Raw genomic sequence first — 13,087 nt, 5'->3', positions numbered from 1 at the left:
GGAGGAGCGTATTGCTGACGCCACGAAGAAAACAGGAAGTGAGCCGTCAGGGAGCCGGCCCGGGGCGTGGAGCCTCTTTTCTCGGCAGGGAATGAATGAATGGGTTCTGGCCGTTCGCTGGTGAGGCCGGACTCGGGCGCTGAGGCGTGAGCGTAAGGGCGAGCCGTGTGTCATGGAGGACGATGCGCCGGTAATCTACGGCCTGGAGTTTCAGGTGGGCCTGGAGGAGACCCGGGGTCGGTGCCGCCCGTGGCTGACCTGCTCCTGCGAGAGTGCTCACACTGACGGCGAGGATTCTGGGCTTCCCGGGCAGGGTTTAGGGAGAAAGGATCCTCTCGGAGGGTGGGCGAGTAAGGCCGAGGGCCGGCATGGACCCCAGAGGGCGAGAGGTCGGCCCGCAGGTATCTTAATCACACTCGCACTGCGGGCGACTTGAGGAGCAATTCTTGAGCACTGACGTGTGTGCTGGATACTGCTCTATACATGACCGACAAGGAGGGGCTTCGGGGGGGGGGCGCAGGGTGGGTGTTATTAAACATTTTGCTCACTCAGGTTGGGAACATATTTGCTTTTTTTTTTTTTTACCCCCTCCAATAGCTGTTGAGTTCTATTTGTTTACCGCCCACCCCCCTGCCCCGGACTTTGCTCTTATTCGTGATGTGTGTAGTTTAGGTTACTGATTGGAGTGAGTAGTGAATGGGGTTACCATCTCCCAGTTTATTTCAGGGGTGGCTGTGATGATTGGTAAGTGAGATAGCCCCAGCAGTTAGTGTCAGCCTGTAGGCTCAAAGTTCGCACGCAAGCTTGACCTGAGATAACGCACGCACACATGTTCGATGAACGGTGTTCAGATTGTTCCCTACTACTCACACGAAGTAGTAAACAGTAAACGCCGAGGAATGCCTGCCTGCTCTATGAGTACAGCAATAGTGGAAGAGAACAGGAGGATGTTGACTTAAAATCTTCACGAAGCGACACACGTTAAATCGCAAAGCCAGGGTGCAGCAGTCTCATGCTAGGGAGGATTGAGGGATTATCACTGTTGGGAGGAGTCAGGGGATGCTCCTGGACCTGTGCTGGAGTAAGCTTGCTGCTTCCCGAGGAAGCCTTGTGCTTGGGAGCATCTACAGGTGTGTGCTTTTCAGAGTTTTTCTTTTTTAAGAGTCGTTTATTTTTACTTTATGTATATAAGTGTTTTCCATGCATGCATGTATGTGCACACGTGTGCCTGATGCCCAAGGAGGTCAGAAAGAGCATTAAGTGCCTTGGAATTGAATTACAGATGGTCTTGAGCCACCTGAGATGGGTACAGCTCTTAGCTGCTGAGCTGTCTTTCCAGGACCTTCTTTACTTTTATTTCTTTGGTTAGTAATGCTAACTAACAGCTTTCTAAATGTTGAGTAATCCTTGGCATTCTGAGATAGGTTTCCCACGCTAGATCCAACTTACTTAAGTGACAGTTCTCCAGAAGTTTCTAGTTTTTGTTGGCATGTGATTTTGGTGGGGATGGCTTTATCTGGCCTGGGAGTTCTCATGCTTCAGGTTGTAGAACAGTCAAGGTGGCATGTCTTACCTGCCCCTGGGAACAGTCAGGGCGATTTGTCTTACCTGCCCCTGGCCTCTCATTCTCATATCTTCATGGTGTAGTTCCTGATCATAGCTGTTCAGGCTTCTTATTTCTTTACTTTTCTTTCTTTCTTTCTCTTTTTAAAAAGATTTATTTATTTTTAGTGTATCAGTATTTTGCCTGCACGTCTGCCTATGCAGTATATGTGTACCAGTTGTGAGCTGCCCTGTGGGTGCTAGGAATTGAGCCTGGGGTCTCTGCAAAGCAGCTAATGTTCTTAACCCCTGGGCCATCTCTCCAGACTTTCTTTTTTTTTTTCATTTTTTGAGATAAGCTTTGGTAGCATTTTTCTGGTGGAATCTCTTCATTATTCATTTTCTTTAGCTCCTCCCCACCCCCAGAGTTTCTCTGTGTCGCTCTACCTCTGGCAGTTCTGTAACTCACTTCTGTGGACCAGACTGGCCTTGAACTCAGAGACCCACCTGCCTCTGCCTCCCAAATGTTGCAATTAAAGGCTTGCACCACCACTGCCACTTGCTTTTCTACTGCTGTGATACACACCATGACCAAAAACAACTTGGGGAGGACAGGGTTTATTTCATTTCCCAGGTCCATTATGAAGGGAGGGCAGAGCAGGAACTTATGGCAGAGATGTGGTGTTAGAAACTGAAGGAGAGACCATGGAGTAGTGCTGCTTACTGCCTTGCTCTCAGGTTCATGGTCAGTTACCTTTGCTGTATCTCCCAGGACCACTACCCAAGGGTGGCACTACCCACACCAATAGTCAAGAAAATGCCCCACAGACTTGCCTACAAACCAGTCTGATGGAGGCATTTTGTCAGTTGAAGTTCCTCTTCCCAGATAATTCTAGCTTGTGACAAACTGACCCAACACTTGACCACGACATCAAATAACTACATCGCGCCTACCGTGTGCCCGGCCCTTTGAGTCACTGGATCACAGCAGAGTTGGGAACAGACAAATTACAGCTCTTGTGTATTCCATCCATCCATGTCCAGGGCAGGCATGTTTCTGTACACAGAGTTTCAGAGCCCAGGTGATCATTTGCTTTTTTGTGGTGCTGGTGTGGAACTTGAGGTCTTCCGCATGGTTGTCCAGTGGTCTACCACTGAGCTGTGGTGTGTTTAAAAATTCATCAGGTGGCCGTATAATTAGTGTATATATATATATATATATATATATATATATATATATATATATATATATATATATATGTTTCTTCTTTCCTTCCTCTGCTCCTTTGGTTGTCTGCTCTCCATCACTTTTACTAGCTTGTCCTGGTGCCTTGATGAGGAGGCTGTTTATGCAGGAAGTCTGCTAAGTGCAGGAGAACGCTAACCAGGCCTTGCTCTCTGGTTAGAGCCCAACCTTTCTTCACTACTTCCCTTTCTAAGTTAGCATTACTCTTTCAAGGCCACTGCTTTTAGGGGCAGTTGGTGGTCTGCTGTGTAGTTAACCATGTAATTCACACTTTAGGAAGCAGCCATGTGAGATGATAAGTTTCTCAAGGGAGTGCCGTAAATTCCTAAGTTCCTGGTGACTATTTCCTGCCATTGTCTGGACCCCTCAGTCTGTCCAGATCCTATTATTTGTTTGGGCTACGTCATGGAGACCACAGACTAGAAGTTTCATTAAAAACATGCCCAAGTCTTTCTGCATGAGAACAGGGGGCACATGGGCTTGTAAAAGGTGTTCTTACTGCAGTGACATATGTCACCTGCCTCACTGTAAGAGCTCTAGAGACAGCCAGATATTCTCCTCTTCTCCAGACCTCGATGTAGTGGAACCTGTTAAGTTATCTTTCTGACCAGACCAAGCAGCTAGTGCAGGTCACTTAATTTTGGTTAATGTTCGTAATTGGTGGCATTTAATCCTCGTTTCTGCCTATTGTTGAACCAGACAGTAATTTTGCTGCTGTGGTCTGTGCCAGTGTTTCTGACCCTCAGTACTCTTCCAGTTTGTTTCTGGCCTTATAAAGTGTTTGTCTTCTTTTTGCTAATGAAAAGTCCAGACCTTGCACTTTATTTATGGCTTACTAGAAGAAACTGACATAGAACAACAGATCTGATACGAGATTGGCTAGAATAAAACAACCTTAGGAGTTCTGCTTAACAAATAACCTTTCCTAAAAACGGGAAGATCTCGTTTAAACTTTTTGTGAGACTTTTACTTTTACAGACACATTTTAGATTTGTTTGTGAGAATGATTTTCCTTATCTGTTTTTCCAGAAACAAAACAAAACAACAAGAACACATCCATGCATTGTATGAATTTGAAAAAAATGCTTCTAGGTTAGTAATGCCATTCTGAATTCTGGCAGCTTGTGTAAACAGCTGCCCTATCCTTCAGCCGATTCTAAGTAGTCACTCAGAGCTTTCATATCAATTACAAACTGCTTTACCAATAGCTCAGGCTTATTATTAAGTAGCTTTTACATTTAAATTAACTCATTTCTATTAATCTATAGATTGCCAAGTGGCCATGGCTTTTATGTTTTCATTTTGTTTCTTGGATGGCTGCTCACATCTCTCCCGACTCCACCCTCTCTCTCTGTGTTCAGTTTGGCTTTCCTGCCTAGCTATAGTCTGCTTTACTGTAGACCAAAGCAGTTTTTTTAATTAATCAAATGAGAACAACATATATTCATAGCGTACAGAAGGATTATCCCACAGCAAGCTTGCTTTCTGAGCATTACTCTCTGTCGTTTCCCCCCCCCCCCCACCTTTCCAGGGCACTGTAAGTAGCATGCACAAGGTGACGTGTATCCCCTCCTATCTTCTTTATCCAAGAATGCTTGCATTCTGGAATTGCTCTTCTTTATTAGATGACTGCTAATGCAGGGCACTTAATTTTGACTTCCTCCTTCTGTAAAACGAAGAAGCTGTTTGTCTTCTCTCTCTTGATTAGTCTAGGCTGTAAACCTCTTGAATACTTCCACGGCACCCGCAGAGCAGGAGAGACATGCATGTCAGCCTTTCACCATCAACTTGAAATATAAAAAAAGAGTTTTTTAAAAAAAAGATTTATTTATTTATTTTTAAAGATTTATTTATTTATTATGTATACCGTGTTCTGTCTGTGTGTATGCCACCAGACCAGAAGAGGGCACCAGATCTCATTATAGATGGTTGTGAGCCAGCATGTGGTTGCTGGGAATTGAACTCAGGACCTCTGGAAGAGCAGGCAGTGCTCCTAAACTCTGAGCCATCTCTCCAGCCCAAAGATTTATTTTTTTAAAATTTTATGTTTATGAATGCTTTGCCTGCATGTAGTTTATGTACCATTTGCCCATGGAAGTCAGATGAAGAACTGGAGTTACAGGTGTGTGTGAACCATCATATAGGTGCAGGAAATTGAACCCAGGGCCTCTCTGCAAGAGCCATCAGTGCTCTTACCAATGAGCCATCTCTCTAACCCTCAGAAAAGACTTTTAATGTGATATAGTCACTTCTCAGTTGGGTCCTCTTTCCAGGTCCTATTTTTAGGGACTCTGGGCCTTGTATCACCTACATGACCCAAGTTGCCTTTGATGGTCTTTGTATACTAATCTAGAGGTGGAGCCTCTCACTTGTGTTTTCCTCCCAGGGTGGGGCTAGATCCTCAATAGCTACCTTCTTCCTTCTGAAAGTCAGTGTAATTTAAGTAGTTTCGTTAAGACATAGAGCTCAGAGGTTCTGAGATGTTACCCATAGGCTGTAGTTTTTGATACATGGTCTGATTAAACACCTTTAGCTTTGAAGCCGGAGGAGAGAGACTTAAGTCTAGGTCAGGCAAGGCTTATATTATAGTTCGGGACAAAATATTTATCAGTGACCAGTGTTTATGCAGTGCATAATAGGATTACCTAAGTCTAGGCTGCCAAGAAGATGGACACCCACCTTTTGTCCTGCTCTGGTCACCCATGAACTACTGCACACTAAGTGAAGAATAACTTCTTAGTGAAAGGGGCCCAGGGAGCATGTACCCCACACAGCAGAGATCTTATCTATGGCAAACCAATAATGTGCGGCCTAGCTCTGTGGCCTCCAGATTGGCTGGTCCCTCCCTTGATTTCTGAGGGAGAGTCTCATTAGATAGCCCAGCCTGACTTTGAATTCATAATCCCTGTGCCTGGGATCATGGGCATGCATTGCCACATGTGAGTAGGAGCAAATGAAGCTAGAGGACTGATTAATGTTCCCCTCTGTCACTCCACTTCTGACCCTGCTTTGTTTCTACTTGTTTCTAACTGTGGCCACAAGAGCGTTCCTGGTTCCAGGCACCAGCATGATTAACGTCCTGGACGGCCTCTCTGTCTCCAGTCCCTTCTCTGTGTGTCTGAGCACAGCCATCTGTCTAGGAGTCAGGATGTAGACATTTCCCTGGGCCCAGCAGGAAGTAAAGTGAGCACTACAGGGCCTTGTCCTGGGTCCTGGTAGTGACTGGACCCAGAGAGCTGAGCAAGTTTACAAGCTGGAAGCACCAGTCAGACTTGGGCAATCTTTTTTCTCAAAGCACAAAATTTTTAATTTTGTGTCTATTATTGAACACTCTCATCATAGTTGGTATAGTTTATATTCTCCTCAGTTTCCTAGACTTCACCTTCATGAACACTCAGAACTTCTGAGCTGGACGGTGGCTGGCAGTTTAGTTGGACCCTATAGCTGGAGATGGCTTTACCTGCAGAGGCACCTTGCTCAAGCCCCTTCCACTCTCCAGGGACAACCTGTTGCCCCAGTGGCTCAGCTGGGGTGCGTGGTATAAAGCCTAGCTGTTGGCTTACGCTCTGAGGGGCCATCTAGCTCAGGGCTCCCCAGCTGGCAGATGCCCGTGACAAATGCCAGAGTTTTACTTTTCCTGGTCCATACATCTTAGAATGCCAGGGCCTGTTCCCTAGGGAATGGGCCATTTGAACTTCCTGCCCTTTCCTATTTTCTTTTGTTTTTGCCTAGGTGTTTTTTTGTCTGTGCAATGACAGTTTTGAGTGAAGGTTAGGTTTCTGCATGATCACTTGGGATGCTCCCTTCCTGTGGAGGACTCACTGCTGGCAGGTTTCTCCCAGCCTGGGAGCAGCAGTCTGCTCCATCTTCCGTTAGACCAAGGGTTGAGAGCACGCACAGCTTCAGTGCCAGCCGCTCTGGTTACAATTCTGCTCTCCCTTACCGAGTTCCTGTGTGGTGAGGGCTTCGCCAGCTTCTCTGTGGTGGGCCCTGCCCTGTGCATGTTCTCGTCTTAGCTTCCTCAGACTTCAACCTGCAGGTGCAGTGTCACCAATCCTGGGCCGCTTCACAGACTCTGAGGCCTTGAGGCAGACTGTATTTTGTGCAGCTTTTCTAGGTCTTTGCAGGGAAGTGGGCTTAAACTACCTGCATTGCATTTGCTGGAAGCCATTTCTGTTGTGTTGTTTGATGAAGTGTAATTTGTTGAACCAATCTATTTATTGCTGACATGGTGGTTTTATTACACAACGTAACTATTGCTGGGTAAATAATTTGTATCTTTATTGCTTAGATTAGTGCCCACTTAGAGTTCTTTCACGTACGGATTTGAAGTGCAATTGTGTTGGAAGTGTGCAGTCGCCTCTAGACGCTGCTGATTTATCCTTCATCACAGCAGATGAGAAGAGTCGACTTGTCTGTGCCTCTTAAGCCTAACTTCATAAATGTGTGTGCATTTCCTCCCTCCTCAGGCACGCGCTCTAACACCTCAAACTGCGGAAACAGATGCCATTCGCTTCTTGGTTGGGACGCAGTCTCTTAAATATGATAATCAGGTAACTATTTCTGACAAATGTATACATGTTAATTACTAAGCTTATTCTTAGTTTCATAGCCATTTTGCTCTTGATTTTTTTCAAGCAACACTTAAAAAAATTTAATGCCACACAAACAAAATTTTCATTAGATTTAAGTATATATTTCCAAGTCATAGCTATTATCCAACTGTATAATCACTGAGTACAATAATTTAGACGTTCTGTTTAGTGCTTCCTTTTTTTATGTGTATGTATGGTGTATGTACATGTTTGTGTGTATGCATAGGTGCATGTGTATGTGTGAAGTTAGAGACCGACTTTGGGTTTCTTCAATTGTATTTTCTCAATGTGTCTCTGTCTATCTCTGTCTGTCTCTGTCTGTCTCTGTCTCTCTCTCTCTCTCTCTTTGTGTGTGTGTGTGTGTGTGTAAAAGAGTAAGACCTGGAACTGTGTAGATCAAACTGGTCTCAAACTTCAAGAGATCTGTCTGCCTCTGCTTCCTGAGTGCTGAGATTAGACATGTGTGCCACCATGCCAGGCAGTACCTTATATGTTGAGATGGGGTTGTTCATCAGACTCAGAGCTCATTGATTTGGCCAGATTCATGAGCTTTAGATATCTGTCTCTCTGCTTCTCTAGTGCTAGGATTGTAGGTTTGTGCCATCATGCTTGGCTTTTCTGTGGGTTCTGGCAATCCAAACTCAGGTCTTCGTGATCATGCAGCAAGCAGTTTAAGGAGTGTGCCATCTTCCTTAGCCCTGTTTAGTTACCCTTTGTTTGTTTTTTTTTATTTTTTTATTTTTTTTTTTGAGACAGAGTTTCTCTGTAGCTTTGGAGCCTGTCCTGGAACTCGCTCTGTAGATAAGGCTAACCTTGAACTCACAGAGATCTTCTTGCCTCTGCCTCCCTAGTGCTGGGACTAAAGGTGTGCACCACTACCGCCTAGCCCTGTTTAGTTACTTGGTAGTTTGGTTTGGATTTATGGTAACAGAGATTTTACTGTATAAGGATTAAGAAGCAGTCTGGGGATTATGATCGCTAGGTCATTTCTGACTGCTCCTAGTACTGTGTGTAGCTAAACCTGGAACAGGTCATGCTCCCATCTCAACGAGGACATAGAAACTGGTGTTGGCTGGTGTGGAGAATGCAGTAGATACATAGGGGATCTGGATTCAGTCTGTGGCTTAGTACTAACTGCATGACCTTGAACAAATGGATTAACTTTGCTGAACTTCATTTTCCTCATCAAAATGGAAATAAACATGCCTGCTTTATGGACCTCACAGAGAGACCATAAGTACCATGAAAATGTACATTATCCTTGACACTGGGAAAAGAAAGGTATGTAAGGCCATGGTAGTCATGGTAGAAGGCCTCTACCCAGCTAATATTTTCACATAGGTGATGGCGTTAACAGTTGTTGGTTAATACTGGTGTGGCATAGGCTTGGTGAAGTGTCACTCTTGTGTGCTGCTGAGGAGTATAGAATGGCAGTCATTTCTAGACAGAGTTCTGTAAGTGAACATCTGTCACCTAACATGCAATTTCTATATCTACAGCCTAGAAAAAGCTCTGTGTATAACAACATTAGCTGCAGTGGTATTCAGGAAAGCTGAGAAGTGATCAGAGCATGGAAATGTGCCCTTTAGGTCGGACAGGAGGGCGGCATCCTCCTACCTCACCCTGGACATGCTCCGTGGCTAGTGTTCATTCTCTCTGCTTGCTGAGGGACATGGTGACTCACGCCTATAAAACCAACACTTGAGAAACCGAGGCAGGAGGATGGATCACTTGTTCAAGGCCAGCCTGGGCTATATAGGAAGAATACAAAAACTCTATCTTTATGGGGGAGATGGGGAAGGATTAAGAGTAAAACTGTCAAAAATTTTCATGAAAATGTGTGTTTGAGGGGCTAGAAAGATTGGCTCAATGGGTAACAGCACATATTGTTCCTGCGGAAACCTGGGTTCAGTTTCTAGCACTCAGGTCAGGGACAACTGCCTGTAGCTCTAGCCCTGGGATAGGCAATGCTGTCTTCCGGCCTCTTCATGCTCTGTGCTCACGTGCACAAACCCCCACTCAGACACATACATATGCATATAATTAAAAAATAATGGGCTGAGAAAAAAAATACAACTGAAAATGCTTTTAGTGGTAGGTAGGGGGATGTGGAGAGATGGCTCAGAAGTTTAGAGCACTGGCTACTTTTTCAGTGGACCTAGGTTTGGTTCCCAGCACCCACATGGTGGTTCACAACCACTGGTAACTCTAGTTCCGGGGAATCTAGAAGTGCTCTCTTTTGGCTGCTTTGGGCACTAGAAACATGTGATATGTGGATAAACATTCAGGCAAAACAGCCAGCCATTGAAAATAAAGTCTCTTTAAAAAAGATGTGCATTTGTGGTCTCTGAATTTACCCTAAACAGGGCATGTGGGAACTTACAGTTTCCTTCCCAGGGTTTCTGAGCCTTCCTCTCTCCAGTTATGCCATGGGTCACCTTCCTCTTCTTCCCTAGCTTGGAAGCAGCCGTTGACTCTGCTCTTGCCTGTGCCTTCAGTGTAGGGTTCCTCTTATAGGGCTCGAGTCGGTTCTTTCCTGTATCTATTGTCCCCCAATTTTATCCCATTCTTCTGTGGTACTCATTGAACATTTCCTGAGGACTATGGATCTTTTAATGCCTGTCACCCTGTCACTAAGCAGTTGTCACAGATGACTTTATGTTAAGAAAGGTTAGACACCTTGGTAACAATCTTTTAATTCTTTTAGCTTTAGTTTTAATTATGTGTATGTATATGCATCTGTGTGGGGTATGAGTCTACAAGTGCAGGAGTTGAGAAGGCCAGAGGTGCCCTAGTCCTCTGCAGAAGCATTACACGCTCTTAATGGCTGAGCTGTCTTTCCAGTCACCATGGTTATTTCTAATACAAAAGACACATTTGCTTATTTTACAAGGAAATCCTACAATGTCCTAGACTTTTTTGGCATTTGTTATATTTGTAGGCAATCCAATCAAATTATTTTTCTTTGAAAGAAATGATAATGTGTGGGACTTTTGTGCCTGCAGCTCCAGTTCTGTGATTTTTGCCAGAGTGGATCCCATGGGCTTGTAGGTCTGGATGTCAGGGAGATCTGCCTCAAAACGCATTGCCAGTTTGCCTGCTAGAGGGACTTGAAGTCAACACCAGAACTTTTCATAGAGCTCGTGTGTCCTTGTCCTGTGGTGTGCTACGGCCCTCAGCTGGGGGTTTGTTGTAATACAGTGGCGCACGGGGGTCTGCAGGATTGTGAAGGGAAATCCATCCAGGAGCTATGCAGGTGTGTGCAGGTCAAGGACTTCCCAGCAGTCTGCTTCATCAGCACTCCTGAGCACCCCCAGGACTCGCTGCTGGTTACTCTTCCTGAGATTGTGTACCAGGAGCAGGCTAGACATGTGAGTCATATCAGGAGAGACATAGACCAAGATCGCCAGTCCCTTGCCTTGCTTCCCTCGGCTTATTGCCTTTGCAAGTCACGCTCTTCACTGTCTGAGAATTCTTGTCTCCCATGATGTATTGATTATGCCCCCATCATGCTATACTTGAGGTTGGAGAGATGGGTTGACAATAGGAACACTGGCTGCTCTTGCAGAAAACCCAGGTTTGATTCTCAGCGTCCACAAGGGGGCTCACAACCATCTGTATCTTCAGGCCCAAGGGATCATATGCCCTCTCCTGGCCTCCACAGGCACTGCATGCATGTGGTATACAGCTGCACCTAGAGGCAAAATACCCATATAGATAAAATAAAAATAAAGGTTAAAAAATGCTATACTTAGGTATTTCTGAGCTTTAGGCTTACATATAAATGAGGCACTAAAGAGACAGCTGGTGGCATCTGGTCAGTTATCTCTCTAGCCTTGATTTTATGATACAAAAGAATATTCATCTTACTCATTGCTTTGAAAGACACAGTCACAGACCTAGAGGTCCTGGGATTTAGGGTATGTTGAATCCTCTGTGCTGACAAGCATCTTTGGTGTTCATGTCCTGGGGTGGAAGACTCAAGGAAATTAATATAGGTAGGGGGCCACAGCCTTCACCTAATACACATTGGGGAAAGTGTGACATATTTAATAATGTTGCCATTTCTTAATTACATCCACAGATGAGGGATGGACATTGGTTTTAGCTAAATGGATCTAGAAATCCAATTCTGTAAATTTACAAATGTTGAAATAAGAGCCCAGAAGGACTTGCTGACTCACTTAAGGTAACAGCCAGGAAGTGGCAGAATTCAGGCTGGAACTCAGGTTTCCTGCCTCATGTGATAGAGGGAAACAGACCATAGTGTTTTTGGTATCATTAGAGAGAATTAGTGAGACCTGACCATGAAAATGCCTGCCCTTTCCAGCTTGCGCCCAGGAGGACTGTCTGTCATTGTCACTGACCTGAGTTGAGAGCTGGTTGTAGTCATAGGGCTCAGGCAGTGAAAGCGAGTGAGTGACTGGGGGAGACATTTGTTCAGCTGGGCCAGCTCCGTGGAAGACTGGGAAAGGCAGCAGCTGGTGTGTGAGGATCCGCATGGGGCACCACCAGAGCCAAGAGGCTCTCTTTAAGTAAGTAGTTTTGATTTGTGTGGGTACCTGTGAGGGCAGCCAGTGGATAGCAGGTGTCCTCTTTAATCTTATTTTTGAGGCAGGATCTCCTTACTGTACTTAGCCCACTCCCTATAGACCAGCTGTGAGCTGTGGGGTCCTGTCTCCACCCCACTGTGTTGGGGTTGCATATGCCTGAATTTACACTTTTTTACCTGGCTTCTGGGGAATCCGAATCAGGTCCTCTTGCTTGTCTGGCAAGCTCTTCCCTCACCAAGCCATCTTCCCATCTCTGCTTTTATTTACTTATTGTGTGTGAGAAGTCAGAGGACAACCTATGGAAGACAGGTCTTTACTTTTTCCATTTAGGCTCCAGGGATCAAATTCAAGCCATCAGGTCAGGTGGCAAGCGCCTTTGCTTCATGAGCCATCTTGTGGGACCCTGGTTCTGACTTTTAACTTTTTGTAACAGGATCTCATCATATAGTCCTTGCTGGCCTAGAACTTGCTCAGTAGGCCAGACTGGCCTCAACCTCACAGAGATCCGTCTGCCTCTACCTTTCCAGTGCTGGGATTAAGGGCATGTACCACCACCCACTTTTGATTTATTGTTTTGTCCAGTGTCCCCAGTCCTTAGCAGCCCTACCACTCCTGGTCTCTGTTACTTTAAATTTGTTTCATCTTCTGTTGAACTGAGCTCGAGGGCAGGGAGAAACTCACAGACACTCCTGCTTTTTCCCACAGGGAAGGAACTGTCTATGTGAATTGGGTTTGTTTGTGCTAATTGGCCTGCTCAGTGTTGTACATGGCCGGCACCAGACATTTTAGGCCACTGCTGAGATTGCATTCTACACTGATGAGTGCAGAGCAACTCTTGTAGAGGATGGGGTCGTTTTTATACTAAACACTGCAGAGGAGGAAGAATTGAGGATGAGCAAGAGGCCTTCTGAAGTCACACCACACAAACATGCTGTTAGCTGTTGTGCAAAAACTTTAGTATTAAGTGTTTGCTTTGGCACACACCATTAATCCCAGCACTCAGGAGGCAGAGGCAGGTGGATCTCTGAGGGTTTGAGTCCAGCCTGGTCTATAGAGTGAGTTCCAGGACAGGCTCCAAAGCTACAGAAGAAACCTGTCTCAAAAGAAAAAAAAAGTTTGTTTTGATAGCAAAAGTGACACATATTTGTCAC

The 13,087-nt window shown here is 45.2% G+C and overlaps 1 protein-coding gene across 2 annotated transcripts in view; it reads left to right on the top strand.

Annotated features, from left to right (window-relative positions):
• The first annotated feature begins 18 nt into the window (after window positions 1-18).
• Window positions 19-13,087, top strand: part of Eipr1 (EARP complex and GARP complex interacting protein 1) — a 104,332-nt gene continuing 91,263 nt past the window's right edge. Inside the window, exons 1-2 of one of the 2 annotated variants that reach the window (XM_048439828.3) lie at window positions 20-214; window positions 7,258-7,341. In XM_048439828.3, coding sequence (XP_048295785.1) covers window positions 173-214; window positions 7,258-7,341 — 126 coding nt within the window. In that variant the 5' untranslated portion in view covers window positions 20-172. Of the gene's footprint in view, window positions 215-7,257; window positions 7,342-13,087 lie in introns of both variants that reach the window. The other variant, XM_048439829.3, reaches the window with a different exon arrangement.

Source organism: Myodes glareolus, chromosome 6 (genome assembly GCF_982192425.1).
Source record: "Myodes glareolus chromosome 6, mMyoGla1.1, whole genome shotgun sequence".
NCBI classification, from domain to species: domain Eukaryota; kingdom Metazoa; phylum Chordata; class Mammalia; order Rodentia; family Cricetidae; genus Myodes; species Myodes glareolus.
The sequence above is the reverse complement of the archived record's forward strand: the minus strand, read 5'-3'. Positions and strand labels throughout refer to the sequence as shown.